At 39.4% G+C, this 20,372-nt stretch overlaps 1 protein-coding gene across 1 annotated transcript in view; it reads right to left on the reverse strand.

Annotated features, from left to right (window-relative positions):
* The window catches only part of DNM2 (dynamin 2), a 60,618-nt gene that overhangs the window by 14,836 nt on the left and 25,410 nt on the right, over positions 1-20,372 (reverse strand). The window contains exons 9-14 of the mRNA XM_072398901.1: positions 17,812-17,879; positions 16,293-16,431; positions 9,837-9,923; positions 8,765-8,835; positions 5,131-5,182; positions 4,289-4,300 (exon numbers count right to left, since the gene is read on the reverse strand). Of these exons, the coding sequence (XP_072255002.1) occupies positions 4,289-4,300; positions 5,131-5,182; positions 8,765-8,835; positions 9,837-9,923; positions 16,293-16,431; positions 17,812-17,879 (429 nt within the window). The remainder of the gene's footprint in view (positions 1-4,288; positions 4,301-5,130; positions 5,183-8,764; positions 8,836-9,836; positions 9,924-16,292; positions 16,432-17,811; positions 17,880-20,372) is intronic.

The following is a 20,372-nucleotide window of genomic DNA, read 5'->3' on the forward strand; positions in this document are numbered from 1 at the left end:
CGATGCATAAACGAGCACCATTCTTGTCTATGGAGAGGGGGGAACGAGTGCTCTCTCCCATTTACTTGCATTACGATGGTTCATGGATCTGCTAGGACGGAACCAAGAACGACAATGGACGGATGAAGATCATCTGACGTGTGTACCTAGCCCAAGTCTCCATATCCAAGACTTCTATAGGTTTACATGGTGGAGTTACTGAGGATAAAGTAGGCCTTTGTCAAGCTGCTGTTATTGCAAGAATTAAGTACAGACCTATATCATTCTCCTTTACGCCATTATATACATATTACATAAATCATCCTGCCCTGAGGAAAAGAATCTCTTGGCATTACAGATAGTTCCTGGACATACAAAGTTTTAAAAAACCTTTACAGAACTGTCCCATTTATTATTAGGAGCTTGAACCAAACCAAAAAACAAAATCCCACAAATCTATAAACCAAGCAGTTGTTAGAATCAAATAGTTTTCTAAAAGCCTCTCCTTTAGGAGCATATATACCAATTTCCTCTACATTATTCACAGCAATCAGTTCACCATTCTGCAGGGATCACAGAAATGTAGTTGAATTTGGCTTAGGGTAATGCCAGACGTCTGCTTCCACAAAGTGCAGCTCTTTTTAGGAGATTCTCTATACTGGCCAGAAGTCAGTGTGCAAAGAACAACTAAATGCCACATTTATATACGGGAAACCTGCTGGTTGAAACAGCAAAGCAAGCAACAGGTTCAGTCATATACTGGGGTTGCTAACCGCTTATACTTCCTTTTCCTTTACTTCCTGGCAACTCTTTTTAGCCACCAGGAAAAAGGAAACCCTTGGCTTTATTTTTCAGAGCTGCGGCTGTGTCCCTAGCCCCATGTGACATTGCTGAGCCAATCACACAGCACGAGCACTGTCATACCAGCAAGGTAAGTGGGATTAATGCTCTTTCATACCTAAGCAGCAGGTATTTTCCTTGCATGGCTGAACAAAGAAAAGAAGTGCTTACAGGGAGAGGACATTACAGAAAACGTATTGTTTTGTTCTGCATGGACAGGGCCTGTTATTTCCTTTATACTATCGGTTGTGAAATATTAGGGGCTGCAGCACTTTTAAAAGAAAATACAAACTGGGCCATAATCCTCAGCTGTGGTTCCTTACCAGTGAGTCACTGACCACAGCAGAAGCACGTGCTTGTTCAGAGTCAGTGAACCATACGGTTGTACATAAAAGTATGACCGTCCTCACATCCCAAAAAGTAAAAATGACGTCCTTTACATTTCCACTATTTTTTAAGGGAAAAATGAAGCATAAGGTCGTTTGTCAATTAACACTTCATTGACCTTTAATCATTGGCCAAGAGGGATACCTTTAATAAGTCAGGTAAAAGTATAAGAGGGGTAAAAGTATAAGAGGGTAGTGATCACCCTCCTGGTACAACCACATCCTTTTAAGAGACTCATGCCCTGCAGGATTCAGCCCTGACATTGCCCCTATGATTATCATTTTCATTTCTGCACTGCCACCTCCTTCCGTGTGCGGACGATCCACTTTGCAACTTGTGACAAGTGATTGTGAGATAAGACAGGGAGTGGGACAGGACAGAAAACTTAACAGGTTCAAAGCAATCTGGAATTTTGATTCTGCAACAAGACAAACCATTCTTTAGCCACTGAAGGAAAACCACACTTCATGATGGAGTTCAACAGAAATGTCTGTGTGGGGATGCTGTTAAGAATACATTCCCCTAGGCAAACTGACTGAACTCATTCAAGACCTATTATAATTACAAGTTATTAAAGGCTTGTTATGATGAATGGATTACTTTTTTTACATTTTTTTTTAGGAGGAAAAGCGCCTCCTCCTGGTGGGCTTCATAACAAGTGCCTACAAAATGTGCAACAAGCAAATGGCTTGTTTTAAATTTTTATTTGGGGATAGCTAAATGGTACGCTTTTATTGGTCTAAAACAAAATGCAAAAGGATCAGAAACAGAAGTTCTCTCTCACTTCCTGCCCTGGGTCAAAACTGCAATAACCCTTATCTGCCAACTTAAGATAGTTGCTTTTAGTATAGGGTTTATTCTTTGATCAGGGAATCCTCATTGGATTCAAGGCAAAATACAAATGTCCGATTCCCTGTTTTATAAATAGAGCCCTATGTGTCTGCAATGGTTTTGTGTTAGCCCTATGATATTAGGGACACTCGTTTGGGAGACCATTTATGTTCTAGACCTTTTATTTGTTACCAGGCCCACACATTTGCGGTCAACTTTGCAATGACTTTTTTTTCCCCTTGTACTTCCTATTCTTCAAAATGAGACATGCTTCTAAAATAACATGACGGTCCATTCAAATTTTCCCTACTTCATTTATTCATTACTAAAAACGGCTTGAAATGGACATAGCAGATGTATTCCCCTTTTCCCCCCAAAAAAACTGACAGCACAAAAAACTTTCTAACCGTTCCTTACAAAAACACATGCGTGCCCCGATTTGACTTTATTAATAGATAACCCCAATAACAAGGACTTTGCCCTTTACTATGGAGCTATTATAGTTTAAGAGGATTATCGTAGTGAGAAGTAGAAGATAGTGGGCAAGGAGGACAATATGAAAAGCCCTAACAAAAATGTAACACAGAAGGCATTCAGTAGCAGAAAAGCAATGATTAATGAAACAAAGAATAAAAGAAACTTAGCAGGGAGATGGAGACAAAGAGAGAGAGATGATTAGTAGTACAACACAAGAAAAAAAAAAAGGGATTCATGGAAAGAAGACTCACAACAGCAATGAAGTAAGAAAGTGATGAGGAAATAAAGGTATTTAAAAGCTGAAAAGAACGTTTCCAAGCAGACAGGTTAACTTTAATGGTCACAGCAGTGTCTTATAGTCCCGTCACTCCAGGATGCAACCAGAAACAAAGCAAGCTGGATAATGTACTCATATCAAAGACAACAGCACTGGGTGCCTAAGCAATGACCAAACATCAGTGCTGTTGGATGGGAAAACAGGAAGGAAATCCCAACGGTATCAGGAATTTCTTTTTTTTTTTTTGCTTCCAATGGCCTAATGGGGTGGAGAGAAAAAGGTAAGAAGCCTAAAGTGGAAGGTAACAAAGTGAGCTTGTTATTAAAGGAACTCTGCAATACAGAGCTCTGCAAATCCCAGCTACCAATGACAAGGATATGCCAAATTAAAATGGGAGAAAATCTGAATTATTTATTTCCGGGACAGTAATCCAAAGAACCAAAACAACTGTGTAGGCATGACAGCCAGGGAGCTAGCAATCTCATATGGAGAATGTAGTTGTGTCAGCCTACACATTTCATTGCAGGAGAAAAAGCTTGGTTAAGAAAGGAGTTAAAGGAAAGACACAGCATTCAGTATGAATAATATTAAAATTAATAATGAAAAGCACCAAATGATCCTCAGACATTAAGAAATTGTGAAGGAAAAGGGATTTTATTAGAGACACGACAATTAGGAGGCTTCATTACCACCTCTGTGTCAAGGCGTAAGGGTGTTGATGTGTCTTCTCATGCACCTATATGTGTTTTATTGGTACATATGTACAGCGTGAATAGGGCTGAAGAGCAGAGAAAGAGATTGCAGAGGAGACGTTCCATAGCATTTACACCCTTCCAAGCCAGCAACCATCAACAAAGCTAAAGTGTAATTACTGCACATGCCTAAAAACATGCTGAGTAACACATCAACAGGCCATGCACAATGTTGCCACGTGGCAGTTCTTATGTAACCGTGTTGCATTATTGAGAATTTTAATGTACATGCAGCAGTTCTAAATGAAGCAAATAGTTCACATGTGTGCAATGGGATGGACTATCCAAGGGTGTTGTTTTGCCAATCTACATAAATGACACTGCAATGAATGGTTTTATGTATTTCACAGACCTGAATGGCCCCTTGGAGATCATCTTTTCTCTAGTCAACTCTTGCAGTAGTGTGGCAGAAGTTCTAGCTGGCATTTAGGAAAAGTCTGCCTGGGTATTTAAAATTGAAATAACCTCTCCTCACCATGAGTTCTAGACCTGTCTGGCATTGAAGCACCCCTTCAGAATTGTATACAGAGAATAACCTCCTGCCGACTTTAAAAAAAAATTGAACTCTGCTATTCTTTGTAGCAATTACAATGCTATGTACTCTGTAAACCCAAGTCCGAGTGCGATAATTAAATGTACACTTATTGGTTCAAGTAATAAAATAGTTGTATAACTTTTTCTCCAATGGGTGAAGGTGGTTTACCTTTGGCCAAAGCATGGTTACTTACACGCAGCAGGTACTTACCAAGATCTCTCCCTTAGTTTGGGATAAGGAGCCGCGAAATTAGGAGGACGAGGGAGTTTACAGTACAGGAAGGAGGGTGAATTTTATGATAATAGAGTTATGGAGAGAGAGAATGAAGAAATGTGGAGAGTAAACATAGAATGGAATAGCAGCAAAAAAAGAAGAAAGGGGAAAAAAATTACATGCAATTAATACACAGTTAATATTTAAATTACCATTATACCAAAAATAAAAGTCAGTAATAAAAAAATTAATATCAGTACATGCCAATTTACATTATTAAAAATGCACGTGCATGCTTGTGCAAAGAACACAGCACAGTTTGATGAGTGCGTCAGAAGACGTGTGTAGGAAAGTCAGAGACAGGACAGAATGTGAGAGACGCAGTGCATTGTGGGGGTTCCAGTGTCTGGGTATCCTGTGACCTCTTGTGCAAGCTAAGTTGGCTTCCCAGAAGACTTTCATAGACCTGTGAAATGTGGATTTCAACACAAATGCCTGGTAATCAGCTCGTTAGGAGCTAGGAATGAGAGAGTAAAGTGCCCACAGAGCTAGCTGCTAATTGGAAGCCTTATTTATTAAAGTGTCTGAAGGAAAACATGGTATTTTCTCATATATTTAATCTGCAGTAGCAGAGGAGAAGGAAAGCTAAAGGCTTGATGGTTTCTTAAGACAAAAGAATAGTTCTTTATTCAGACACTAATAAATAAGGTAAAGGCTGAGAAATGGTGCAGTGATCCGAGTTGTAGCACAGAGGTGGAATCACCTGTGCCATCTTATTGTAGGACAAGCTTAAGTTTGGTTTGGCCAGTAATGGTGGTCCTGCATTGTGCACAGTTTACCTGGTTGGGGACAGCCCTCTTCTTGTTGAGCTGAGTGCTTCTTTGTTGGGCACTGGAAAAAAAAATGCAAAGACATGGTTACTATACTGCAAAGTACAATGGTTTAAAGTGGCAGTTTTGTTAAACTCAGAAAAAAACTCAAGGTCCATATCAACTAAAGGCATGCACTTATTTTATTAATTTTTCACTGATTTTTAAATCTGCTTCTGGGCTGAAAATAAAGAAATCAGTCATGCCTGGTAAAATCTTTTAATTCGATTGGTAGGTAGAAGGTGATTTGCAATATATAATAGACCTTAGTGTTCTGCACTACTCAAGCTCCAAATCTAAAAATAAAGATTCAGCAGTTAACCGAATGCTATCTGTTAACCATATTCCCAGCTTCTGAAGTCATCCCTGCATCCAATCCTTGATAGGGGAACCTAAACCTTGACCTTAACCCTAGCCATTCTAGCCCTTAAAGTCTTCCCTCTTTTATTCCCTTTATAGTCCTGTACATGTTGTGATAGTGAATGATTTTTGCTTGGAAAAGCCTTGAAACCTATTTTTTCTTGTGTAAGATAAAATTGTGCCCTCAACACTTCTGTACTTTTTACTAGCAGAGCTGAATAATATTCACAACCCTCATCACAATTTGTAAAGCAGGGAAATGGAGTTGTTGTGCTTGACTAGGTCAATTACCAAGAGCACTATTGGACTGAACCAATATATTTAGCCAATACACTATTACTGTAAAAGGAAGGACGGGGAAGCAAGTGGCAATTTGCAGTTTATTAATATACACTAATCAGCCAAAGCATTAAACCTTCTGTTTAAGATTATGTAATTCCCCCTTGGCAGTTAAATCAGCTTTGACCCTTAAAGGCATGGATGTAGCATTCCTAAATTCATGACATCCTTATCCATAGTGCACCGCCGTCATCTCCTCCCCAGTTACCCAGCCAACATTACTTTTTGGACCAGGCTGCCTCGTTCCATTGGTTCATGTTCTAGTTCAGACACTCACATGCCTATTTTAGACACTTTCAGCGATGAACAGGCATCGCCAAGGGCACTATGACTGGTGAGAAATGAAGAAGTAAGATGCACGGTGTGCTGTGTGTGACATCTTTCGTTGGTGGCCAGTATCAGGGTTCTAAGCAATTTGTGTTATAGTAGCAGACAGGAGCAGATTGGGCTACCCTTCCAATCCCATTAAGCCCTGGGTGCCCATAAGCCTGTGGCTGGATAACCAGTGGTCCTTCCTTGCACCACATCTGGTAGGTACTAACCAGAAACACCCCAAACGACTCAAACTTAGAGCCCTTGTAAAAAGTCCCTCAGATCCTTACTCTTTCCCAACTTCCAAACACATCACCTTCAAGAACCAATTATTTACTTGCTACAATATTATATCCCACTTCTGACAAGTGACAAAGAAAAGATATATTCTTTTCACTTCCGTGAGATTTCAATGTTTTGGCTGACTGAGTGTCTGTCAACATTTCCATTTCATGGCTTTCAAACTGGGATTAATCTAGCGAACCCTGAAAATTAAAGCAAACCCTGGATTACTGGGCTAAAACTTACCTGAATGATAATCCATGAGTTTTTATAAAGGGAGGTATTGATACGCATATGCGAATCAAGAGATCTGATTTTACTGATACATGTCTGGTGGCAACAGTGACTTAAATTTATTACACGGTTCCAATTGACGACTGTATTTTACATGGCTTTATGCAATAAGCCCAATCAATTATGCATATTTTAGTAACAGTTTGAAAATGGAAACTTGATTAGCTCCCTTCAGCAAACAAAGGGTATAAATCATACAAAGCTGTGAGGTATTTTCCATTTTAATATAGATTTAGAATATACAACTGAACTAGTTACACAAGCTAAGGTTGAAATGAGCAGTTTGGCAGTACACAGGCACACACAAGCAGGAGACATGCAGAATACCCACCCTGGGATGTGCTGCTCGGTATAACAGCTGGCATGTGAAAGAATGGGAGAGCGAGCGATGGTCGTGGAGAATGCAGAGAGAAAGAGTGCGGGTCATAAATGACAGTGCAAAGAAAAACATAGGAGAGAAGTTACCCAAAGGGAGAGTATGACAGACAGACAACAGCAAACTGCGGAGGAGATAACAAGACAACCGGTGACAAGACAGAGCTGAAGCAAGCGTTGGAAGGTGAAAATAACATGGCTGAATATCTGCTCTCTACACTTACTCTAAAAGGAAAAAAAGACCATAAGGGTACTAAACACAAACTATCCTGTGGGGTTAAGTTCATGTAATACATTACATCCAAGGGTCAGCAAAAGTGGATATGACAGGAGAAACAAAAAAATGCAATCTATTCAAAATGTACAAACGTTAATTCAAAAGGTAGATAAGGCTGTGCACACCTCATGGTGACATGTGTCTGCCCGTTTGTTTATTAAACCCTCTGCCAAAAAGTGCTATATAGCAGAATAACTGATCACTTACACCAGGGTTTCATGAAGTCGTAAGGTGCAATGAGCAGTTTTGCAACTCTCCTGTCAGTTTTATTGATACCAATGACCTTTTTGGCTATCTGTAATGGTGACATTCTTCTCAATGGCCAGAAATGTAAGAGACATTCTGACCACCAGGCTAATGTACTGTGATCTGTAGATATAGGAATTATAGAAGAGGTTACCTGAAGATTATTTCAGGGGTTCCCCCATGTTAAAAAGGTTGAGAAACAGACTGACACTGTGTGATAACTTCCTTAAGTTTGTATTCTCTGCCCGCTTTAGTGTCATTACCTAACTTCTGTTTCTTTTGGCTACGTTAGCATTTAAGGGTCCCAAGAAGCCCTACAGTAGCCACCTTTCTGAGCGCGCTCTTGCCTTGCTATGTGTGCTGACACTCACAGGCTATTTGAAAGAACAGGAATCCAATCCACCCCCCAATCCTATTTCTAGGATTGACTGGCAGTGGCTTTTTGGCTTTTTAGATTGTGTTCTACTCCAGCTAGAAAAGGTACATTTGCCTTTCTAGTAAGTCTATTGTGCATGCCAGAAGATCAGTTTAGCAGACCTTACCAAGAAGTGTTTTTTTTTTAACAAATTGTATTTTATAAAGTATTTGGGAGGAAAAAGCCAAAACGTGCAGTTTAGCAAAGCGACAACCCTTTTTTGTTTAGGGGGTGAGCTAATTTGTCATCATTGATTTCACAAACAGTTTAAAACTCACCTACCTTTGTCTGACTTACAATGTCTACTGGAGTTCAAGCAATGACTATTCTTTCAGGCAGATAAAACTTTCTAATGTAAGTTTTGAACATCTATAGTTTCTATAGCTAAACATTCCCACATTGTCTAAGCAGGAGATTGTTAAAACATCTACAGAAACAATACCTTAGGGAAAATGGTCTCAAATGACCACAATGCAACCGCTTACATCTAGACAGTTGCATCCAACATACACTACCTCCACTATATAGCAAGTGTTTCTAATTTTATTACGTAATAAGATATTTTCCTAGCTTGTTATTTCCTGAGCAAAAGCAAAACAAAAATATTATTATGCAGGATAGAAGCTAACTCCATGCAGTCACCGTGTTGCCAGAAGAGGGCTATGTTCTTGGAAGGACAGGAGTCCAAGAGTTGGGAGACTTACTTAGCAAATCCAATGAAATCCTCATGGTTGGTGTTGATATAAGATAGTTCAATATCTATTAGCAGCAGAATCTGTGGACAGAATAGAGAGAGAACAAACATTGTCTTGAGATTGTAGTCCTCAGTACATGAATGATGCCTGGTCAGCAGTCACTACCATGGATTACCCTTGTGCATAAGGCACAATAGTCAGGTAATGGTGACACTGAGAAAGAAAATCAAGACTCCCCGTATGGTTTGATTCAGAGTTCTTTGCAACAAAATAGCATTCTGCAGCAGAAGAGGTTAAGTGTTGTTCTCTTGTTCTGTAGAAGAACCTCTTATTACAAAAGGTACTCTTTAGAGCTGAATTCCAGAGAGAAAATATAACAAGAAAAAAAAAACAGCTATCTCCTTATTCATGTTTTTAAATTGCAATCAGTACAAGTACCTGAATCCCTTTTATCCTGCCATGGACAGAGACAGGAAAAGGCAGCACAAGATGCCAATCAGATGTACTGCACTGATCATGCTCCATGTAGGAGACAGCAGGGCCACAGATGAGCTCATCACACTGCTGCTTTGTTTTTATTATCCAGGCACAGGATGAAGAAAAGCCAGGACCTGTACGTGATGCTAAACTACACCAGAGGAAAAAAAAAAAGTCAGGTCTCTTGCCCTGCCAAACCAGGATGTGCTCTGCGTGAGAACTATGTTGATCTAAGAAAAGATGGAGAGAAATACCAATCTTTTGTCAGGTAGACCAGTCCCATATATGTAGAGTATCTATGTATTTTGTGCAACTTTAGCTTACAGTAATTTCAATCAGTACAGGATGCAATGATTTTTTGCATCCTCTCATCAAATAGTACAGACCAAGAGCTTGTACAGGGCACCAAATATACTTTAGATGCTGCAAGTCACATTCAAACCGTCTGTTCAAAACTAATTTCCCTAGAGGATGCCTTAAGACCCAGTGTTCTATTGCTGTGACATGACACAATTCCAGCCCTAACACACAGACTATGAATAAAAATTGTAATAATGTTCTACTGTGTTTAACAATTTGATGTTTTCCTGCCATATTGTCTTACCTGATCTTTTGTCTTCCCTTCCCTTTCTCGGATGTACGTTGTAACAATCCTTTCGCTCTCTTCTCGAAGTCTTGGATAGGAAGCCAGCTGCAAGTGTAAACAGTGTCTTTAAAGTTACAGAGAATATTACATGTTTTTATACATTTCATCAACACTCACTTCCCAACACCTCCTAAAGTTTCAGCATGCATGACAATGAAGAGCTGAAATTATGAATAAAAAGGCATCAGTTCAAGCTGTGCATTGTTGAAGGGGAAAAAAAAAAAAAAACATATTTAGAGGTTACGTTTTACTTTACCAACACATAAAGCTACTAGACGTTCCAGACATATATGCAGCTGAAGTTAAATGTAAGATCAACTTACCCACCATCCAAAAAAACCTTTACTGCAATCAAATACCTAGCCCATAGAAGCAGAAGGCTTGAAGTGGTGAGGCAAAGCTTGACAGTGTGACAGCTTCCTTTACCTTTGTATCTACTGATCTTCCTGACATACAGGATTTACAGAAGGTATCACTGTATGTATTTCCATCATATACTCCATTTGAACTGTTCAGGCTTGGGACAGGTCTACCTTAAAGTGACTCAAGGCCTTTAAATGATTTCTCCTAACCCTTAGGTGGCAGACACCTACCTGAATGCTTCTTGAGCCCTGCACCTGAAACCTACTGTACATCATTGTGCCGCCTCAGCCTAATAATTCCCATAGATAGCTCTGGATGGAAGAGAGCAAGAGCTAGACCTGGCCCAGACTATTTTTGTCTAAAGTCTGTGCCCTGGCTGAACAGTGAAGATCTAAAGGTAAGAATTTCAGAAGATGGAAATACTAACCTCAGCCGCCGGCTTCCATTGCTTCCAGAAGCAGTGTTCTCCCTGGCCCCACCAGCCAGCACTTTTCAGTAACCACCCGCCGCTTTTTGGGTGAATACTGAAGAGTTAGGTCACAATGCAAGCACTGCCATGCACATACAATTTCTTGCCACTTAATTTCTGGGTTGAACACTGAGGAGGTTCAGCCTCCTGGCATAGCCGGTATCTAATAATCTCACAAGAACACACTTCTGACCATTGTAGTGGAAACTGGATACTGACAGAATCAAACACAACCACAGTGATTTCCTACTGATGCTGATTATTAATATTATTGTTTTTTTTTTTACGATTCTAACTAAAGTTGTATTTTAACGTAGACCACCAAATGTCTTGATCTGGTTTTGTCTTTTTGTCTATGGAGACGCATGAATACTTTTGATTACACAAACACTTCCACGGTACATTCAGGTTATTACACGGCTAAAAGTATTGTAGGTTGTCTGGAATCCTGAAACACAGGACAACATACTGAATATGTAGCACACACCTGTCCATTTCATGTATGTTATGATCCAAGGTTGTTTAAATGTACACCAGTCTTGCAGCAAGGATCTCTTATCACTTTCAGCTACGCAACTTTCCCCTCCATAAAAAAAACAAAACAAAGTAAACTGGTAAAAGAATGCCTGGATGTTAGGATGGTCCAACAGCTTCACTTCCTTACTGACCCAGAAGGCCCAATAAAAATTAAATGATTCCTGCAGCACAGGCCAAGTGATGAGAATACATCACCTACAAAACAAATTACAAAAGGAAAGCGTTCCTCTGCTTACTAGAAGACTGGCTGCACTACCTAACTGTTACCCACAGGTGGCAATGAAAGATCAAAAATAAATTTCCAGCTCAACAACCTCATGAACAATGTAAATTTTATATATATTTCATATAAACAGCAACTTAAGTAAACCATGGTTTGCATGCACAACATTGCATAATAAATTAAAATATTAAGCATACTGGTGTAGGCAAAAGCTTCAGATGGCTGGATAGAAGATGAAACGGATGCTAGAACTTCCTTTTTTATGACAGCAGATATATATATCAAGACGGATTCATCAATGGGCTAGTGAGCAGCATATTGTTATTGCTATTGCATATTTATAAAATATTATTTTGCCTCTCAGCAGCCAGATTCCTATTTCAATGCACCCTGCATCATTTTACCTAATTGGATGGCTGTATGGATAAAAAGAGACCGATGGTACTGGAAACAAATGAGAAGGACATGTTCTTAAAGTAGAGTTTCTCAACCAGGTTTTCTTCAGAGGTTGCCAGGGGTCTCTGAGCGATTTGTGGTTCCCAGGTCAGTTCCTTCTCCAATGACCTCTATCTGTAAGGGTGAATTTCTTCCCAATGGCCAGCAATGCCAGATGCATTCTTCCTACTGACTCTAGCGCTAATGTGCGGTGCACAATGGATACAGTAATTATAGGAGGGGTTCCTGAGATCAGGAAATTATTTCAAGGGTTCCTCCGTGTTAAAGAAAGGCTGAACTAAATGCCACTATAAGATCACTGCAGGTAATGCAGAAATTATAAGCGGAAGGACGACACAACCAGTCCTTGGAAGACCCCTGTGAAACATAGAGCAGCCAAACTCTTGTTGGAAGTTTCTTTTGCAATGGAAAGTTTTTTTTTTTTTTTGCAAGATTTCTCCATCTTTCTGCATTTCACAAGAATCTACTTGAAAGAAAGGTGACATTACATCAAGCAGGGCAGAAAAAGTGGGTGATGGACTTTCAAAGAGCACTGTGGGATAGATTGGGATGAATGAGCCAGGTCGTGCACACCAAAATCTGTATGAAATTGACCTCTTAAAAACTCTTTAGGCTGAATGGATACAAATTCCAATTGGCACACTCCAATATCTTGTGGAAAGGCTGTCACAGCCACATTTAGGGACCGTCCTCTTGCGTATGCCCATGGTTCTTTAAAGTGATGTTCCAAAATACCTATACAAGTGCATTTGGCGTATGTTTACCTTGCTTCATTGCTTTCCCCACGTTCTTAGAAATATCAGCCCAACCGCAGAATGGGCTGATATATATACATATATCGTAATTTACTACATTGTAACACATGCTCACATGGAGACAAATTGTCAGACCTTTACCCCTTCTGTCTAAAGCAGAGCACTCTAAACCCAGTAAATGTTACAGGTGGGGAAACAGTTAAACAGAGGGGGGAAAAAAACAGCGACAAACAAGAGGAAATGGTTAGTATGCGACAGAGAGAAAGAACCGGACATGGGAGAATAAATCATGCATACAGCCTGGTGCGCACCTAGATAAAGAGGTTCGCAAAAATGTCTCTAGTGTAATCATCCGCGGAACACTTCTCATCCCTACCAACTAAGGATTCACAAATATCCTGGTGTAATTTGATGGATTTCTAATGATAGTATAGAAAAGACAATTTAGCTTTATTTATTTTTTTAATTGCATACTTTTTTGTTATTTTTTAAGTTTGATACAGATTACTTTTATGGGACAATGCTGGGCTTTCTAACAAAGCCTAGCAATGATTGAAAACAAGCTGAGAATCCCTATGGCGGTACCTCTGCTTAGAGAGAGGAAGTTTTTGTGTCCTGCTGCTGACTCATTTAGCTGCAGGTGAGTGCAATTTCATCTCCAGCTATTCAGATCCATTCAGAACTCAGGCTATCAATGCTATTTATAACACACCAGGAAAACAATAGTAAAATCTAGCTCATTGCCTGCTGGCTGTAGTTAAAATATACATAAAAATTGCATGCTATAAATTTACAGTCCTGCAAAAAAATCCAAATCAATGTCCTCAGCTACGTTGTGTTTTTCCTCAGCCAGTTCCAAGGTTCAGAGCAGGGATGGCCACTGATCAAACAATATTGACACAACATGGGTACAGCTTTAAAAAATGACATAGCTGGGAAAAAAATATATCTCAAAAAAATCATTACATCTAGTATATATAACTGAATGTGTTTGTATTTGGATCCTCGTGGGAGTGGAAGAACCTGTAGTGTCCGCCAATCATGTATTTGCATATTAAACAATGCTGTCAGGTAAAACAATGGAAGTACACATACAGAAGCGGTTCATATAGAGATGATGCCATGATCATATTCTTCTGTATTTTACTTATGACTCAAACCGTTAGGCTATGTACACTTGTCAGATGATTCTCTTCCAAAAATTGCCTCAGGGCTGAAATCCGACTAGAATCTTGTGTACAGAGCTCGTCTTACGTCGTTCATGGATCTGTCTTGACGGATCCACGAACGATAAACAATCATAATACAAGTGAAGGGGAGAGAGCACAGGAGGGTGCCGCTTCATTGCTCTCCCCCCCCCCTCCCCTCTCCATAGAGCCGAATGGCGCTGTATGTTCAGCATTCGTTCAGTCTTTTTTGTCGGAAAGAACGCAAAAGATCCTTTCCAACGACAATTACTGAACGTGTATACGCAAGCCTTCAGTTTAAATTTTAAACTGGAGAATAATTTGTTATATTGTTAAGCCTCATCTTTTGTTATACCTGTATACATACGATACTGAGCATTATGTTTATTCCTTTTTATCTATATGTACTGTGTTAGTTTTATTTATTTATATACTCTTGTATTTAAAAATTTACCAAAAGTACTGAAATGGAATCCCATGTGCTTTTGACATCAGTCTGAGATGCTTCAAAGATCATTTAGAATATTTTTAGGTGCAGTTTGTCTGATTTAGCAGCTTTTGAATTCCCATAAACCTTTGTGGTAAGAAAATCAAACTCCATCAACAGAAGCCAATACGGTGCTCCAAAGCATGGTGGAAATTGATCTTAATACACAAAAATAATGCTGCTTAGAATAGGAAATGTGTTTTTGTAGCCACTATTGAAAATGTAATTCTGTGGAGACCATGAATTATAAAGAATAAAAATGAACATTGTATTTGCTGGTTTGCAGTTTATTAAATAAAAGTGAATCTAGCAGTAGTTAGTCACATTTACCCAGACTTGTTCTTGTAATGTTGAAGATGTTTTGCAGAGGTTGCTTCATCAGTTCTGACCCATTTAGTGACTTGGAAAGCTGCACAACATCACAAACTTTACAAGAACAAGTCTAGGTGAACATGACAAACTACTACTAGATATAAAATGACCTGAATAAAGGAGAACCGTTGCAGAAATTTAAGTGCAGTTACACTTAAATGGCAACAAAGAAAAAAGGTTGGGCACTGGACCTGGCCTAGGTAGTTGTAAAAAGAATTACAAATCCTGTAAACGGCTCACTTGTGCATTTCAACTTTGTATTCAGCTATTTATCTAAAGTACTGGTTGTATAATTTAAAACAGTAAGGGGGTGGTCAATGTTTCTTGCTTGTAGCACTATTAAACAATGGGAGTCCATGGCCGTTATTAAATCATTTAAGATCTCCACAACCCAGGTGAGCTTTGTTCTCAGTTATAAAAAGCAGAGTTTTTTTTTTAATCACAGTCGTGTAGCTAAGAAATAATTTAAGCTATTACTGTATTAAGTTAAGGCCATAAATAGCTCATGATGTCATAAAAGCTCCTGCTCCCAATTAGCCGTTTGCTAATAGAATCAGGAGACAAAAGCCCTGTCTCTAACCTATGTCACATCATTCTCATAGTGGTAATTTGTAAAAGTCCAGGGCCAACTGGTATCTTAATGATAGGCTGACTCACATGGCTTTATTTAATAATGAACGATGAGCTGGAGCTTGTAATAAATGAAAATACAGCAGCTTGTCGGATTTAGGCTAAAAGGAAATAGTTCTGGGATTGGTTTTAATGGTTTATTGCACATGGTAGCACTCTGCATGTTATTAAAAAAAAAAAAAGAAAAAAAAGCCCAAACATCCCTGCACATTTCATTTTTGATCACACTGGATTAGGTGGTTGACGTTGGCAAAGGTTTACCTCATTCACCAAGCTAGGTGAAAATACTGTTTGCTTAGTGATCATGCTCTACTCCCTATACTGATCAATATCACAGTCTGGAAAGAAAGAAACAAGACCATTATAAATATTTGTACATCCTTCATGTATGCCCTTGCTCTGGGTTAGTGATTTGCTAAGAAGCATGAGAAATCTGGAGCTTGAATCTTCGTGACACATTCACATGACTCCTATAGGTTTATTGGTACCTCACCAAGCACAATACAGTTCCGTTCTCTATACCCATAGATATTAGGCTGAATGAGAACTCTTGGTTCCTCAGGATGGCCACACAACTAGGTAAAGCATTAAAAAAAATCTTTAGGAGTGACAGCTGCTCCTCCTTTCACTGGAAAAGGGGGGAAGTGTTCACACCGATATCTTATTGACTAAACTAGGAAAAGGTCTGTGAAAGGTCCCCGCGGGGATGGACAGGCAGATGTCTCATTGGTCGCTCATCTCAGAAAGATATCTGCCCATAATGCCTAGCCTATGAGGTATTGATCACAGTCTTTTATCCAAGCTAACCCAATTATATACCAATGCTGTTACCTTCTTCAGAGTATTTTATAAATAGGACTTAGTGATATATTGTTCTTTAGGGAATATATTGTTGGAACACAAAGTAATTTTGTGCTTCTCCAGTGAGCCCCTACCTTGGTTGTACATTGTCGCACGGTATTTATAAGCTCCTGAATGACAAGATCCACACATTTCAGACACGGTTCCTTCAGCTTCACCACTTGCTTCTTCACAATAGCCTCAAAGGCCATATCTGGTGTAAACAGACCTGTCCTGTATAAGAAAACAGAAAGGTTTAAGGTTTTAAGTGTCTTGTTAGTAACTAGGGCCACCAGGTGTCTGCATAACTCTTCCCAGGTTCTCCTGTCGCCAGAGAACGCCGACATTGCTGTAAATGTAAAACTTTCAGAAAGTCCACACTTGAAAAGCACTATGAATGCCATCCTTGCTCCCATAAGACGGGATATGGGCCTACCATGAACAAATCATTCATTCATTATTTATAGGCAGTGGGAAAATCATGAACAGAAGTACTGCCAGAGACAGATAAAGGCTTTACGGTTACAAAAGTTGAGGCCTGTGTCTCAATTTAGAATTTTAATGTAGCGGTACACCACAGGGGAGAATAAGGGCAGCATGTATTGAAAAAAAAATATCTGTGTAACATGCTTGCTTACAAAATAATGAGCAGATATCAAATATTAATAGGAGAATGTTGAGGGGAAGGAAGAAGCTACATATATACGATCTGAAAGCGCAAAATAAAATGTTTTACAAGAATAATAATGGAACAGGTGAAGTTTTTTATTGCAGAATGGACAGGCGATTTTTCTCCCTTCTGCAATAAAACATACCCTGTTATGTTTGCATTCTCTCTTTATATATACACTGAGCTGCGCATGCACAGCTTGGTACAAGGCCACAGGATAAACCTGGCACCCCAGCGTCCTCCAGAGCTGCTGGGACTGATTGAACTTCTGCACATGCACTAAATTTAGGTCATCCTGGCCTGTTGGACCATATCAACAAAAACAGTCAATACCACACACTGGGTGAGTAATAAGATGTCTTCCAATTCCAAAGATTGGCTGTGACATGAAGCTGTGCTGGGTAGTGAGTTTGGAAAACATCTTATTACTCACCCAGTGTGTGTTATTGACTGTTTTTGTTGATATGGTCCAACTAAATGGGTGAGTTACCTACCAGCCCCGTGTATATGGTAAAAATCTTTCACAAAACATGATGTTATGAAGATCACCAATGAATTGAATAGAGGATATATCTGTAAAGGTACATTGGATTGTTTTGTATGTGTTTGGACAACTCTATTGGCTCTGATTATAAGAGAATAACATTATGTGTTATGTTATTTTAGTTAACCCCTTGATTGTTTTTAGAGCCAGATTTTCATACAGTCTGCTATTCTTTACCCATTTAATGTGTATCCTTTCTACAATAAAGCACCTGCCTTTTTTTTTTTTTATAATGGGAAATATTTTTTCTCTTTGGTAGAGGAGCCATACAAAATCTCATCAAATAATACACCTTGAACTTTATACTTTCCTTAACTGGGAAAATGTTGGGATTTACCAATAAGTAATTTAGAAGCAATGAGCTAATAAACCAAAGAATGTGCTACATAGTTACACTTACCTCACACCATGAATATTCTTAATGGCATAGCTGATTTCTCGTCGTAGATCCTTCTCGTCAAACTCCATCTAAACAGGAGGAAAAAATGAGATGGTATAAAAATGGGAGAAGCTATACACAGAAGCTTTGACAGAACAATCGGGTGGGCTAAATCACAGGTATTCTGAAGCAGAATACCCAGCAGACCTTCTTCCCAGCGACCCCCTGCAGCTAATTTCCTACTGATAAGGCACTGCAGCCCTAATATTTCCAGAAATGTCAAATGATTGTGTCACCTGTGTTTTATTTTTACCATTATGTTATTATGCACTCAGAAGTTAAGATAACTCTTCTAACTGAAGAGCAATCTGGATATTGTGAAGCCAAGCAAACAAGACCGTGAACTCTGCCAGGTTAGTAAGGTAATAAATAGGAAACCTGTAGAAGATTTTAAAGCAAAGTCAAAGAATATGGAAAAGAAACCCAACATGGCATCCCATTCCTTTTTTTTTTTAAGTTTTTTTTTTTTTTTCTTATTTACCGTATTTTTCGGACTATAAGACGCACTTTTTCTTCCCCAAAACTGGGGGGGGAAAAGTGGGTGCGTCTTATACACCGAATACATGTTAAATATACCGGTAATTAAAAAAAATCATACTCACCCGATACCGCGATCCCGCGATGCTGTGGGCTTCTTCTTCTCCTCGCTCTCCTCCCGGCTGCAGCGCGTGTCTCCTCCTCCTCTGAGCGAGGAGAAGCCGACACGCATACCCCCGCGCGCTGCAGCCAGGAGGAGAGCCAGGAGAAGCGGACACCCGTGCCCCCGCGATCTCATAAGCAGGCTGGATCAGCCTGCTTATGGGATCGCGGGGGTATGCGTGTCGGCTTCTCCTCGCTCAGAGGAGGAGGAGACACGCGCTGCAGCCGGGAGGAGAGCGAGGAGAAGAAGAAGCCCACAGCATCGCGGGATCGCGGTATCGGGTGAGTATGATTTTTTGGCACAGGGTGATCAGAAGGGGATACATTGTGTCAATGTATCCCCTTCTAATCACTCTGTGTCAATGTATCCCCTTCTGATCACTCTGTGTCAGAGTGATTAGAAGGCGATACATTGACACAGAGTGATTTTTTAGTATTTTGTTCAGAATCTTTTTTTTCTAGGTTTTTCTCCTTTAAAATTGGGTGCGTCTTATAGGCCGGAGCGTCTTATAGTCCGAAAAATACGGTACTTTTGTTTTTAAAGAACCCTATAGCCCTGTTGCATGCAGTGAGCTGGCTTGAGGCATGCAAATATCAAAATGTCAAAATTTGTAAATCACTTTTAGTAGTGGGCATTGTAAGGCAGGCTGTCCTAATTAACATTTAACTGAGATTTAAAGAACGGAACCTTCATTAATAAAAGGGCAGGCCAGGGATAGTCAGGCAGGAGAGGAGAATATGCCGGACATCCTTCTGTCAGAAAAGAGGAAAACTACATCTTATGTGCTTGCAAACTGTGAGAAGCTCAATTGGTAATCAGAATCAGTTATCCCAATAACGGAAGAGTCCGTACAACTTTGTAAGACTTAAGGCAACACTGCAGATTGGCTTCAACAGAACAGAATCTTCAAGACACATATTCAGGACACATATAATATACTAATAAAAAAAAAAATACTTACAACATATGGATGCTAAAAGGTACGCAAGAAACCACCACAAACTAGGACAATATTAGGGTATTATCAAAATAATTCAGCAGTTTATGCACCATATGCCATTTAAGCATATTTAGTTTTGTTGATACCCAATACATAATTTAGTATGATAACATAAAGATTTGGAAAAAGATACTCTATTTAAAGATATAATGAAACATATGGCATCTACCCCCAAAAAACAATTTGAGATACAGTTAGGTCCATAAATATTTGGACAGAGACAACTTTTTTTTATATTGGTTCTGTACATTACCACAATTAATTTTAAATGAAACAACTAAGATGCAGTTGAACTGCAGAATTTCGGCTTTAATTCAGTGGGTTGAACAAAAAGATTGCATAAAAATGTGTGGAACGAAAGCCTTTTTTTTTTTTTTTTAACACAAGCACTTTATTTTAGGGGGTCAAAAGTAATTGGACAATTGACTCAAAGGTTATTTCATGGGCTGGTGTGAGAAATTCCTTTGTTATCTCATTATCAATTAAATAGATAAAAGGCCTGGAGTTAATTTGAGGGGGGGCGATTGTATGTGGAAGATTTTGCTGTGAAAAGACAACATGCGGTCAAAGGAGCTCTCCATGCAGGTGAAACAAACCATCCTTAAGATGCAAAAACAGAAAAAAGCCCATCCAAAAATATTGCTACAATATTAGGAGTGGCAAAATCTACAGTTTGGTACATCATGAGAAAGAAACAAAGCACTGGTGAACTCAGCAACGCCAAAAGACCTGGACGTCCACGGAAGACAACAGTGGTGGATGATCGCAGAATCATTTCCATGGTGAATAGAAACCCCTTCACAACAGCCAACCAAGTGAACAACATTCTCCAGGAAGTGGGCGTATCGATATCCAAGTCTACCATAAAGAGAAGACTGCATG

Source organism: Pyxicephalus adspersus, chromosome 2 (genome assembly GCF_032062135.1).
Source record: "Pyxicephalus adspersus chromosome 2, UCB_Pads_2.0, whole genome shotgun sequence".
In the NCBI taxonomy this organism is placed as follows: domain Eukaryota; kingdom Metazoa; phylum Chordata; class Amphibia; order Anura; family Pyxicephalidae; genus Pyxicephalus; species Pyxicephalus adspersus.